The following is a 14,202-nucleotide window of genomic DNA, read 5'->3' on the forward strand; positions in this document are numbered from 1 at the left end:
GTAAACCCTCAGCCGACAACGAACGCTACATTCAGTTACTTTTTAAATGCTATTGACGATTTCACAGTCTTCTCTGCATTTTCATGCGTGCCAGACTTTTTAGGTTTAGAAGGCTTCACAGCCGGTGCACCTTTAGCAGCTTCAGTAGGTTTACCACCCTTTGTAGGCTTCACAGCCGGATCACCTTTAGCAGCTTCAGTAGGTTTACCACCCTTTGTGGGCTTCACAGCCGGATCACCTTTAGCAGCTTCAGCAGGTTTACCACCCTTTGTAGGCTTCACAGCCGGATCACCTTTAGCAGCTTCAGTAGGTTTACCACCCTTTGTAGGCTTCACAGCCGGATCACCTTTAGCAGCTTCAGCAGGTTTACCACCCTTTGTAGGCTTCACAGCCGGATCACCTTTAGCAGCTTCAGCAGGTTTACCACCCTTTGTAGGCTTCACAGCCGGATCACCTTTAGCAGCTTCAGTAGGTTTACCACCCTTTGTGGGCTTCACAGCCGGATCACCTTTAGCAGCTTCAGCAGGTTTACAACCCTTTGTGGGCTTCACAGCCGGATCACCTTTAGCAGCTTCAGTAGGTTTACCACCCTTTGTGGGCTTCACAGCCGGATCACCTTTAGCAGCTTCAGCAGGTTTACCACCCTTTGTAGGCTTCACAGCCGGATCACCTTTAGCAGCTTCAGTAGGTTTACCACCCTTTGTAGGCTTCACAGCCGGATCACCTTTAGCAGCTTCAGCAGGTTTACCACCCTTTGTAGGCTTCACAGCCGGATCACCTTTAGCAGCTTCAGTAGGTTTCGATGGTTCGGAATGGTCTTCACATGTACAAAAGTCATCTTCTTTAACTGACTTGTCATGTTTTACACTATGCGAAGATTCTTCACATGTACAAAATTCATCATCTTTTACCGACCTTTGCTTTATAGGCTGGGCAATTTCTTCACCTTTACCAGATTTCTCCATAACAACCGGTTTCACAGACTGTTCAGAGCTACCAACTGTAGCAGGTTTTGATACTCCGGCAATTTCTTCACCTTTACCAGATTTCTCCATAACAACCGGTTTCACAGACTGTTCAGAGCTACCAACTGTAGCAGGTTTTGATACTCCGGCAGTTCCTTCACCATTACCAGATTTCTCCATAACAACCGGTTTCACAGACTGTTCAGAGCTACCAACTGTAGCAGGTTTTGATACTCCGGCAGTTCCTTCACATGTACAAAATTCATCATCTTTAACCGACCAACTAGTTTTGACAGCATGTGAAGATTCTTCACATGTACAAAATTCATCATCTTTATCAAACTTTCCAGGTGCTGAAACATCCTTCGACGATAAATCAGTATCCGATTTCGAATGTTTGGTCGTACGTCTAGATTTGGCAGACTTTCCAGGCAGTAACGATTTACTTGGCGGTTTATCAACTCCTGACCTGGGACGCCTTCCAGCTGGTGAGTCAACTCCTGATCTCGGACGCCTCTTAGCAGGCACGTCAACACCTGACCTGGGACGCCTTCTAGCCGGTGAATCAACTGCAGACCTTGTACGGCGTTTGATTGCGGCATCCACAGCAGACCTCGGACGCCTCTTAGCAGGCGCGTCAACACCTGACCTGGGACGCCTTCTAGCCGGTGAATCAACTCCTGATCTTGGACGCCTTCTAGCCGGTGAATCAACTCCAGACCTTGTACGGCGTTTGATTGCAGCATCCACAGCAGACCTCGGACGCCTCTTAGCAGGTGAATCAACTCCAGACCTCGGACGTCTTCCAGCAGGTGAATCAACTCCTGACCTGGAACGGCTCTTAGCCGGGGAGTCAACTCCAGACCTGGGAAGTCTTCCAGCAGGTGAATCAACTCCTGACCTCGGACGTCTTCCAGCAGGTGAATCAACTCCAGACCTCGGACGTCTTCCAGCAGGTGAATCAACTCCTGACCTGGAACGGCTCTTAGCCGGGGAGTCAACTCCAGACCTGGGAAGTCTTCCAGCAGGTGAATCAACTCCTGACCTCGGACGTCTTCCAGCAGGTGAATCAACTCCAGACCTCGGACGTCTTCCAGCAGGTGAATCAACTCCAGACCTGGGACGCCTTCTAGACGGTGAATCAACTCCAGACCTGGGACGCCTTCTAGACGGTGAATCAACTCCAGACCTGGGACGCCTTCTAGCCGGTGAATCAACTCCAGACCTCGGACGTCTTCCAGCAGGTGAATCCACTCCAGACCTCGGACGTCTTCCAGCAGGTGAATCAACTCCAGACCTCGGACGCCTCTTAGCAGGCGCGTCAACACCTGACCTGGGACGCCTTCTAGCAGGTGAATCAACTCCTGACCTCGGACGTCTTCCAGCAGGTGAATCAACTCCAGACCTCGGACGCCTCTTAGCAGGCGCGTCAACTCCGGACCTCGGACGTCTCCTAGCCGGTGAATCAACTGCAGACCTCGGACGTCTTCCAGCAGGTGAATCAACTCCGGACCTCGGACGTCTCCTAGCCGGTGAATCAACTGCAGACCTTGTACGGCGTTTGATTGCAGCATCCACAGCAGACCTCGGACGCCTCTTAGCAGGCGCGTCAACACCTGACCTGGGACGCCTTCCAGCTGGTGAGTCAACTCCTGATCTTGGACGCCTTCCAGCTGGTGAGTCAGCACCTGATCTTGGACGTCTTCCAGCAGGTGAATCAACTCCAGACCTGGGACGCCTTCTAGCCGGTGAATCAACTCCAGACCTGGGACGCCTTCTAGCCGGTGAATCAACTGCAGACCTCGGACGTCTTCCAGCAGGTGAATCAACTCCAGACCTGGGGTGCCTTCTAGCCGGTGAATCAACTCCTGATCGTGGACGCCTTCTAGCCGGTGAATCAACTGCAGACCTTGTACGGCGTTTGATTGCAGCATCCACAGCAGACCTCGGACGCCTCTTAGCAGGCGCGTCAACACCTGACCTGGGACGCCTTCCAGCTGGTGAGTCATCTCCTGATCTTGGACGCCTTCCAGCTGGTGAGTCAACACCTGATCTTGGACGTCTTCCAGCAGGTGAATCAACTCCAGACCTGGGATGCCTTCTAGCCGGTGAATCAACTCCTGATCGTGGACGCCTTCTAGCCGGTGAATCAACTGCAGACCTTGTACGGCGTTTGATTGCAGCATCCACAGCAGACCTCGGACGCCTCTTAGCAGGCGCGTCAACACCTGACCTGGGACGCCTTCCAGCTGGTGAGTCAACTCCTGATCTCGGACGCCTCTTAGCAGGCGCGTCAACACCTGACCTGGGACGCCTTCTAGCCGGTGAATCAACTCCTGATCTTGGACGCCTTCTAGCCGGTGAATCAACTGCAGACCTTGTACGGCGTTTGATTGCAGCATCCACAGCAGACCTCGGACGCCTCTTAGCAGGCGCGTCAACACCTGACCTGGGACGCCTTCTAGCTGGTGAATCAACTCCAGACCTCGGACGTCTTCCAGCTGGTGAGTCAACACCAGACCTCGGACGCCTTCTAGCTGGTGAGTCAACTCCTGACCACGTGCGCCTCTTAGTAGGTGAATCAGCTCTAGTCCTCGGACGTCTCTCAGCAGGTGAGTCAACTCTAGACCGTGAGCGACGTTTGATTGCAGCATCCACAGCAGATCTTGGGCGCCTTCTAGCTGGTGAGTCAACTCCTGACCACGTGCGCCTCTTAGCAGGTGAATCAGCTCTAGACCTCGGACGTCTCTCAGCAGGTGAGTCAACTCTAGACCGTGAGCGACGTTTGATTGCAGCATCCACAGCAGATCTTGGGCGCCTTCTAGCTGGTGAGTCAACTCCTGACCACGTGCGCCTCTTAGCAGGTGAATCAGCTCTAGACCTCGGACGTCTCTCAGCAGGTGAGTCAACTCTAGACCGTGAGCGACGTTTGATTGCAGCATCCACAGCAGATCTTGGGCGCCTTCTAGCTGGTGAGTCAACTCCTGACCACGTGCGCCTCTTAGCAGGTGAATCAGCTCTAGACCTCGGACGTCTCTCAGCAGGTGAGTCAACTCTAGACCGTGAGCGACGTTTAGTTGGTGAATCCATACCAGATCTACGAGTTCTTGCAGGCTTCGTAGATGGTTCTTCAACACCAGATCTACGAGTTCTTGCAGGCTTCGTAGATGGTTCTTCAACACCAGATCTACGAGTTCTTGCAGGCTTCGTAGATGGTTCTTCAACACCAGATCTACGAGTTCTTGCAGGTTTCGTAGATGGCTCTTCAACACCAGATCTACGAGTTCTTGCAGGTTTCGTAGATGGCTCTTCAATATCCGCTCTACGAGGTTTACCAGATTTATCAGATTTACGGTGTTCACTAGATTTTTCAGATTTACGACGTTTACCAGATTTACCGACTTTGCCGGGTTTACCAGATTTGCCGGTGTCTTCAGATTTACCGACTTTGCCGGGTTTAGTAGATTTACCAGTTCTTGCAGGTTCTTCAATCTCCTCGATTTCGTCGGCGTCAGCCAAATCCATGATACCCCTAACTGGAGTTTCCTCAATTTCATCAGAGTCGGCCAATTCCATGATACCCTTACCTGCAGTTCCCGCAGTGTCGTCTGATTTTACGTCTCCAGGTTCTACATGCGCATCAACCTCCACATCCACTTCATGATCACAACCATAGAAAGCCCAAAATCCAGCGATGTCATAGAGTGTGCTCAAGACTCTATAATTCACACTTCTTAACGCATTGCTTATATCCGGCCCACTCAAGTTATTGCGGCATTCCGACTCTGAATAACCCAGAGCTTTCATTACTACATCCACACGCTCCGACTTATCTGTCAATGACCAATTCCAGGTTGAAACATTGCCCGCAGCCCTCAAAGACCGTAGGCCGGCGTATAACATAGGCGCGATTCCCACGAGGACCTGAGCGCAAGCCTCCGGGTCTGGCGCGCATGACTTCTCCCATGTCGCTTCCAAACTGTATGCAGACGTATACCGTGAAGGCTTTGTTATATCGTTCAATAAGACCTCACAACCACTCACAACCTCACCTACGTTTTTTGCGATGTCTTTGGGTTTGACACCCCGGGTCTCTAAAACGTTCAAATAATCGCTTTCCTCGACACCCTTCGATTTCAAATCCTTCAATTTTAGTCTTCTTCTCAAGGTTGTAGTGTATTGTTTCAGTAGGTCTCCTACGAATGGCTGGCCCTTAAGCTCCGGTTTCTCCAGGAATTTCTGAGAAATACGTTTAACACTTTCGAGAGCTGGGAACTCCGCATAGCCGACAGGCTTGTCCGCAAGGAAGTTGTACAGTGCGGTGCCAATAGCCTTCAAATTGCTTGCAGCATTGGTTCCCCTCAGGGCCAACAGCCAGTCAATACCCTCCTTGAGGTTGTGAGGAGCCTCCGTCAACGAGTTGTAGATCATTTTGTGAAGACTCTTTATGTTAGGTGACTGCTATAATCGTGTGATTTCTCGGCCTGTTTACAGGCCGCGCCTACATCGAGGTCAAAGCAAGCGCAGATGTTGTTGCCTTCTAATACACCCGCGCCATATCACTATCTACAAAGTCGTATACACGCCATTTTGGAAGGACTTTAAGGCGTGATGACGACCAGGTCGCCGTTTCATAGCCGACTCCACACAACTAACGTGACATGCGTTACGCGGAACGCGAGTCCTTCTCTGTGAAATTTTCACAGAAAACGAACACCTAGTGATGCTATATATGTTCTCTCGATTTTTTGAGGCGTATAGACGTTTAAAGGGCTGCTTTAGGTTGGGAGTAATGGTATATGGAGCCTGCAGCGCCCCGAGGTACCAGTTAGTTCTGAGCACTGCGGTGAGATAATAAGGAATGCGATCATTTCTTGTACCGTTTTCTGTTATTGATTCAATTGATTTTGCTCCAAATGTACGCCGCCATTGTCGCTTGGAGTCTTGGCGTGGGTTGCCGTTGGTGACGTGCTGCCATAGTAAGCCGTTGTGAATTGCGTTCTTTCCGGTGCGATTCTGCGGTATACCGTTACCTACTAAGACATGTAAGCACAGCGATCCTGTAAATAATGCATCTTCTGAGCCGTCATCACGGCATACAACGGAATACAGCGCACTACCGTGTTCTGCTGCCACCGTGTGTGCTCGGCTGGTTTTGTTCGTATGGAGCCACAATACAACATACTAAGGTTAAAGCACAAGTTTACGCGTTATAGCACGACTTTTATATGCAGAACATGCTTTCCAAACATTTTAGCTCCTATACAGTGTGAGACAAAACTGCGCGAAGGTATGGCCATTGACGCATATAGAAAGTTATCATTTCTGTAGCATTTTAAACATTGTCTTGAGGTTACAGTACGCGTTTGCAATCTATCTTTACGTGATTATATCGTCAATCCTCTCATTTCCCCGAGCATGCAAATACAGCCGACATCTACGTGACACTCCTTCTAGCACTGTAAGGACAATTGGATTTGCTAGTGATACTTTGAAGACTACCGTATTTTATTCTTAATCTTGTCGAAACAATTAATATATTGACGCTTAGGGTTTCATTTACGATGGGCAATGCCAACGATTCCCCGTCGTTAATTTTTGGGTAACCTTGATAAACATCCGTCAGAGATTGTACAGCACGTAATAAACGTATACTGTGTGTCAAATATTTCCGTCAGGTTTGAGAATAAAAGCGTTACTGTACAGAATGCTAATTCAACCCATTGTCGAAACTTCTCAGAGTTACCATCCTATTATCAGTCTTATTAAGACACGTGTGTTTCACCGTCGTCAAATTACTGGCTACATACTTCTTTAATTGTTTTAGAAGATGAGATAACGCCAACGTGATTGCTGGAATGAAAGAGTTGAAGTCGCAATTTTTCTAAAGCAATGTCTCATTTTCATCCTTAAGGTCCTGATTAATTTATATCAAATTCCGATGGTTTTTGCCTTTTTATCTTCGAGACGTGTCGTTTACCATTGTAGCAATCGGTACATAACGTCATCATCTTTCCGCCTTTCAACGTAGCTTGAAGGGTGAACAACTCCATCCTAATTTTGCAAATGACATGTTTGATTATACAAGAAGCAGGATTAATCGTCCGTAATTGCAACTATTGAATCTTACCATGAATTGTCTCGATGCATTGGATATTTTTCTTACTCCTGCCATCAACAGGTAACAATAACAGATGGTCCATTACCTATGATAGTCAAATCTTTCAAATGGTCATTACATACGACTAGATGAGTGCTTGGAGGCTGATTCAACGTACTCTTCATCGATGTCGTTATCTCGCCACGTTGTTTCTCCGCATGCATAATTTAGGACTCATCCTTTCTAAAACACCACTAACCTCAACTTTTAACATGATCAAATAACTGTTCATTTTTTGAGGTGGCTGCAACTGGTATAGTTTTTCATCGTCATATTTTGCAATTTCTGCGTAAGCTCGATTACCATGGCAACAACGACCTTCAAGATCTTACCATCCTTTTGATTAAAAGCTTTTTGCAGGTACTTATTATGTTGCCATGTTCCTATTGCGCTAATATTTTTTAAGCTTGTGTCAAAATTATATTGTCGTGAAAACAACAGTCGACCCATGGAATTGGCAACGCCCGAACAGACAACGTAACGACAGAATGGTATAGATCCTTGTTTTGACGATCCGACATTTGACTACGTATATCGATCGCAATACTGTGATGTAGTGGGGTGGCACAAAATTTCATCGTAGCTGATGGGATTGACCATCGTGCTGACCTTGTGCATTTAGTAATATGCGATCATTAAACTTTCATAAATAGTGTATCGCTCCATGATTTATACAGCTGTCGATGACTTGTGATCATTTTAAGTAGTTATATGCAACTCGTTAATTATCACGCAGGCAATAATGACGTTTAATAGACAGTGTCTGTCTCATGTTTAGTGGGTGGATCTATTGTGTCCAATGTTACTTAATGCCGCTGCTGGAAATCTCAATGAAAAACAAACGAATGTTTATTTGAATGAGGACGTGCGGATATACGTAGAATGGCAGCGTGCGACGTTTGAAGCAGTACAAAAAACCTGGACCACCATGGGGAGCAGTACAGGTATGCGTCGTATTCCGCATATTTGTAGAGTAATATAGATTGTTTTACCGATGTCATTGTATAGTACAAATGCCCACATTTTTTTAAACCGTGTGTGGAAAACATTGTAGAATATTTTTCAGCGTAAGCTAAATAAGGATCGGAGGGCGCCTTTTTGTAACCTTATAACACGTTGAACGGTTCCTTCATTACGGTATAAATCTTAGTGGCATCAAGTGTAAAGAAATGCCGCCACGACAGAAATTACGCCTACATGAGTAGAAAAATACTTTATCTCGATTTCCACACGCTCCAGTCATATTCCGATGTACATAATAAATCGATTTTAGTTGTTATGCTAACGAATAGACGATATGTGTTCTGATACGTTGCAACATCTCGAGGAGGGAAATACGGGTGAAGCTCAACAAGAAGGAAGCATTCTTAATACCACTTCAGCCAATCCACATGAGAGTGAAGAACTTAGCTACAGCAGTCAAGCGACGGAGACATATGGTATTTGTCACGATAGTTATGAATTACTGTCTTCAATCTCAGCAACCACTGCAGGCACGTCAACGTATATACTAGGGTCATTGGCTGCATGGAACCCGAGGCAGAGCGGCCATTGGACATTTTACATCTGTCAGATGTCTCTCGTATTGTACGATAATGACTATGGGTGTGATCAATTTTCATGTGCTGGCGACTTGAGCCCAGAACACAAAGACGACGATTCATGGTCCTATCACTCTTCCCCATGAGATACCTGGAAACGAAAATGACACAGATTGTGATGAATACTTCGAATCATATTTTAACTGTCTCAAAATGCCTCCGGATGGTGAGAAACTCTATCATACTCCTTCCTGATTGCAACGGGTGCCAATGTCCATCCAGTGGCTCAGGTAGTTCTAATTTAGCTGTCAAATTACTACGGTTAATCACTAAAGCTCGTAGCATTAAATACTGGAATGCTTAACATGTTTAACTGTATACAACTGTTTTAATTACGATAGAATGTAGTTTAATTTGGTGTACGGCAATTCAAGGTAGATGTCCAATTTAATTTGAAGTTGTGGCACAGCAATTATACATGAGGGGCTGTTGTGTTGGTAGGATTTGTATGCTTATAATACATTAAGAACAAGTTCCTAGTGGTGTCATCTAACGGCAATAAGCCATTAAGTCTTTTAGGAGTTAGCTTAGGCATTCGTTTAAGGTGCAAATACGACCCCGAAGAGAGAATTATCAGATTATTAGATTAAATGTTTGTTTTTTAGGTCGTATAACACGAAATGTAGCTATAATGTGTGTATACAGTGAAGTACAATGACGCCCTATTTATGGAATAAGATGCAAAATATATTCCACGTCCTTTCCAGTTCCACTATGATAGCAGCACTACTGCCAAAACAGAATTTGCTTCTCATAGAAATTGCAGGAGATATAAACATTGCCTGATGGTAGCTCATAATGCGAAGCTCCATAAATGAGGGCATTATCAGGGGCGAACCGCTTTTTCAACTCGCAGGAAGTTGCTGACAATGGCTGTGCCTCACCCGTCTCCTCCGACGCGTATACCAGAGCTCCGTCATAACATCCAGCAACATGTAGCTTATTCCAATCCACGAAATCTATATACCACACGGCTCCATCTGTTTGCCAGACCGAAATTGGCGATTTCATGTTGCGCATATCAAATCGCATAAGGTGTCGATCGAAGCTGCAACATAATCTCTACATAGGTGTGAATATAATCCAACCTGCCAGTGAATAAGACATTCGGATTTCTTTCGTGAAATTGTAGCGCGGTAACTCCTGATGAGTGGCTGACAAAAAAGTAAAGTATCGAGGAAAACGAAATACCACTTCAGAGTTTGGAGCGGCTCCGTGGCGATACGCCTGTCAAAAAGCTTTATTTGACTATCATCAGCACCTATTGCGCATTATTACATCACGTGAAATGCCCTACCGGTTAGGAGCACATTTGAGTTATCAGGTTGAAAAGTGCTTATCCACGTTTCTACTTCATGCGCCTTCCTGAATAAAATGATACAACATACAACAAGCTTCCGCACCATTTTTGCGCCATAAAACCATCCTGCACGATATACACATCACCGTCGGATGCTGTAACTGCGCATAAGCTGACGAATAATATAATGGACGCAAATTGTGACGTGCCGTGCATGCTTATCGTAGTGCGTGAGAGACAATCCAACCACATCGTTCTTGTTGTCCAGCTGTATTTCACCGAGTCGCTCCATGGATAACATCGGCGAATCGTCGTTGTTTCTATTGTTGGCTTCCACCTTGAAAGTCTCGATGGTGAGGTTGGAGGTGACGCACGAAGCTCCATGGTGCTGCGTTGTTAACTTTGTACGTAAAGTGACTCACATCAGGCAATTTAATCCAAGAACAAGAGAGAATACCGTGTGATCGCTGTTCCGTCACGGAATAGGCTGCAATACTTCCATCTTGCTTGACGTCGTTTTGCAACAACCTATTCAACCTGATTTCGAATGCTAAAGGCACGTACTGATGTACGGCGCACCACGGGTTAAAGGCCAGAAGGCTTCCTTCGCGGGACTTCGTTTCTGGACGGTAATCGTATGTGGCGGCTAAACATGTGCCCGTAAGTGTGTCATCTGCAGGTATATGTGATGAATTGCGAAAGGGTACCTTGGAGAATATCGCTAGGGAACAGTTTAATGCAGTCAGGCTGTCCTTTGGTGTGAAGCGTGTGTATAACGTTGACAGACGCATTACTTGCCATCGCGACGTGTTTTTGCTTTCCGTGTTCACATACTGCGGAACAATGAATAGCAAGCTTGGTTCGCGAGCTGCTAGGTGAAAACCTTTAAGAGAAGGAAGGTGTGTTCCATATTGGCATAAATAGATCAACACACAGTTTTGAAATATGAGGTGTATCCTTCCTCAATACAGTTGAAGGTCTTCGTGATGTTGTATTTGTCCAATGTGTACTCACCACGACACGCTATATAGTATGCAAACCAAAACGATTTAGATGGATTCAAAGGCAAAAATTTCTCCTTCATTGATGTACGAAGTGGAATTTGCTCTAGATTAGGAGAGGTTCTTAATAATTTCACAGGATGCCAGGCCTGGTTGGCGTCCCTGTTTAGGCGCGTTAAAATTTCCGTATTACCGTTCAATTCGCAATTGTACGACGCATATGGTGGCTAATACGTGACTAAAATGAAGTTCGGCGCGAAGTTGCAAACCTTCGTTGTCCCTGAGTGGCAGGACAAGTACATTCGCTACAAGGAGCTCGTTCGCTTACTCAAGCGAGCCAGCCGACTGCGTTCCGCTAACATTCCGGGTGTAGAAGATGATGAAGAACGTTCCCTGTTGCATAATCTTTTCACTATCGATGCGCAAGTGGTGACACCGGCGTTCATTACGTCGGCAGGTAGCGCGGATTTCTCCTCGAAAACTGAGTTTATCGAGGAAGCTCCTGCACGGAGTCAATCTGCAGGCCATATTGTGAATCGCAGTGATCATTGTGTTATAAATATTGATGAAAGTGAGCTCATCGATACTAAATTGTTCGCTGGCGCCAGCAGTGAATCGTTCGTGCCCTCCAACCCGCGCATCGCGACGCAGAAGAGTCATACATGGCCGCGTGAAGACACCATATTCCGCATCGCTGATCAGTATGAGAGGGAGGGAACGTTCAGCACATCCGGCTTCCGTACCACTCCAGAAACAGATTCACGTCTGAATGTAGCTCTGCATAACTTGGATCGAGTAGCCAGTGTCTTTGAAGGTGATACGAGATCAAATACACAGCCATGTGAACACAATGACCAGTATTCAACTCCTGTGAGGAAAGTGGTGTCGGCGATCGTCCATAGGCAACTCCCATACCGATCAGCTGTGGTATATGGCCACGGCGATGATGCTACCTCTCCGTCGAATAAGGATGGCTGTGCTGCAGGCAATCGACGCAGCCATGTAACGAGGCATCGTTTATTAACGGACTCACGAAGGCTGTCATCGAAAGTCCGTTTCTGTTTCTCCATCAAGGGTTTCCGGATCTGCACAAGCGGTATTCCAAGGCCCCGGTTCAATTTGAAGAAGAACACACCCCAAATGCAGGATGAATGCCTGTCGGTTTTCGACAAAGTATTGAGGGATGACATTCGGGTGGTGGTTAGTCACTATGTGACCGAGATGGATTATATAAAGTCCTTGATCAGTTTTCTTAAAGCAGACATCCGTCGACGCGGTTCCCAACTGGACGGTTCCTATGCCGGTTTGATTCGTAAAGCGTGCACTGCATTTTGGGATGCGGTCGACAAGTTACAGTTTTACCTGAACCTGAACACGTTGGCTGTTTTCAAGGTGCTTAAGAAAAAAGACAAACTGATGGCTACCGGCGACATTTTCAATCTGTATCCGACGTACAAAAGTATCATGTTGTCACTGGACAACTCCCGAGGCATTTTGGATGATGTTGCACAGATGTATAACTCGTTAATGGAAGTACCTGTCATTGAGTTTGGTGTTCTGAAAAGTGATATGGAGTCAACATTGGACAGTTTGCGCCCGAAGCCCGCACATGGCCTCTTTTTCATTTACGGATTGTGTACGGTTTTGATGGCCAATTCATTATTCCTATGTTCCTTTGAGTTTCCACTGCCATTCGATACCAAGATTTTGTCGTCCCAGATAGCTGCCTTTAGGTTTTTCTTCGTAGTGTCGTTAATTTGGTTTGGATTTGGTTGGTGCCAGAATTATCTAGAGTCTTATGGTGTGAATTATCAATTCCAATTCGGTATCAGCAGTAATTACTCGGCCACGGAGAAAGATTATTATTTGATGGGAGCGCTTCAGACTTTGTCATGTCTGATGCTGTTCGTGTTCTTTCTGTTGGATTGCAAGTTACATGTTGTCCCTACACATCACATGTATTGCTTCTACCCTGTATTGCTCATTTTGTCTCACGTGGTCACTGTTACGTGGCCGAACCGCAATCTGAAGCTTAAGTTGCGCAAACGGCTGTTTATCTGCCTCCTCCGAGTTGTTGGCGCACCGTTCGGCGCAGGGGATAAGGTGACGCTTTCTGACAGTATTATCGCTGATGTGCTGACGTCTCTAACCCGGCCTCTGCGTGACCTGGTGTGCATGATAACCTATTTCGCCATAGGCGTTACGTCTGACCACAAGGTTGTTTCCCCTGTGGTACAAAATTGGATTGTACCATTTGTGATGTGCTACCCCTACGTCATACGTTTCAGCCAGTGTCTGCGTCGATACATCAATGAGAAACGCCTGTTGCACATCGGCAATATGATGAAGTACGTGTCCGGTATGCTGTGTGTCGTAGTTTCTTCCATAGACTGGGTCGCCATTTTCCAAATGAGAGCGTGGGTGCGCTACCTAGTGGTTATATCGTGCTACGTGATCGCTACTCTGTATCAGTGTTGGTGGGATTATGTGGTGGATTGGGGTCTGAACATAGGTTGGAACATCTTTCGAACGCGCCAAAACAGAATGATGTACCGCCGCAACGCCTATTACATGGCTGTCGTATTCAACATGCTATGCCGTTGCACGTGGGCGCTCACTACAATTCCTTTCACCATCCTACACGACAAGGATCTCTCGTCGGACATTATCTTCCTCATCGTCTCCGTCATCGAGATTGTACGGCGCGTTGTTGTAAGTGACTTTTTGGTGTTCTCATACTGTTCAGTGGGTCACTTTCCGACTGGAGAGTGAACACCTGCTCAACTCCTACAAGTACCGCACTGCCCTGTGGGTGCCGAAGCTTTACAACTGCAAGAACCTCATCGTTAAGGAAATGAAGATGCTGAACGAACAGATGTAAAGCTCAACCGAGTGAGAAGTTTGCTCAAGTGTATAGTGCCACATCTACTTATGTCAAACGCTGTGCGCATCGCCGATTCAACATGCTATGCGTGTCGTTGCGTTACATCGCCGAACTGTATGTGATTAATCCGTAGTTGTACTCAGATATTGTCTAGTAATCATGCCCATATCCGTGCTTCGGAATCGGGCTTAGTTACCGGAAGGCGTATGAGATTCTTTGTCACCTATGAGATGTGTACACGGTTCGTGTGCTGTCAAGGTGTTGCAATATAGGTCCCACAGATTCCATTTA

The 14,202-nt window shown here is 46.6% G+C and overlaps 3 protein-coding genes across 3 annotated transcripts; 1 reads left to right on the top strand and 2 right to left on the bottom strand.

Annotated features, from left to right (window-relative positions):
• Positions 1 to 35: 35 nt before the first annotated feature.
• BBBOND_0102930 (hypothetical protein) lies at positions 36 to 5,396 on the bottom strand (the record flags this gene model as incomplete). The annotated part of the gene is made up of 2 exons (XM_012910702.1): positions 36 to 2,694; positions 2,767 to 5,396. 2 exons carry the CDS (start codon positions 5,394 to 5,396, stop codon positions 36 to 38), a joined length of 5,289 nt encoding a protein of 1,762 aa, XP_012766156.1.
• Positions 5,397 to 9,452: 4,056 nt separating this feature from the next.
• Positions 9,453 to 10,827, bottom strand: BBBOND_0102940 (hypothetical protein, conserved; the record flags this gene model as incomplete). Its single annotated transcript, XM_012910703.1, has 7 exons — positions 9,453 to 9,774; positions 9,918 to 9,987; positions 10,024 to 10,091; positions 10,115 to 10,152; positions 10,274 to 10,414; positions 10,449 to 10,699; positions 10,734 to 10,827. 7 exons carry the CDS (start codon positions 10,825 to 10,827, stop codon positions 9,453 to 9,455), a joined length of 984 nt encoding a protein of 327 aa, XP_012766157.1.
• Positions 10,828 to 11,270: 443 nt separating this feature from the next.
• BBBOND_0102950 (EXS family protein, putative) lies at positions 11,271 to 13,908 on the top strand (the record flags this gene model as incomplete). Its single annotated transcript, XM_012910704.1, has 2 exons — positions 11,271 to 13,739; positions 13,774 to 13,908. The coding sequence occupies 2 exons, from the start codon at positions 11,271 to 11,273 to the stop codon at positions 13,906 to 13,908; spliced, it is 2,604 nt and encodes an 867-aa protein (XP_012766158.1).
• Positions 13,909 to 14,202: the final 294 nt, after the last annotated feature.

The sequence above is a fragment of the Babesia bigemina genome (genome assembly GCF_000981445.1).
Source record: "Babesia bigemina genome assembly Bbig001, chromosome : I".
Classification (NCBI taxonomy): domain Eukaryota; phylum Apicomplexa; class Aconoidasida; order Piroplasmida; family Babesiidae; genus Babesia; species Babesia bigemina.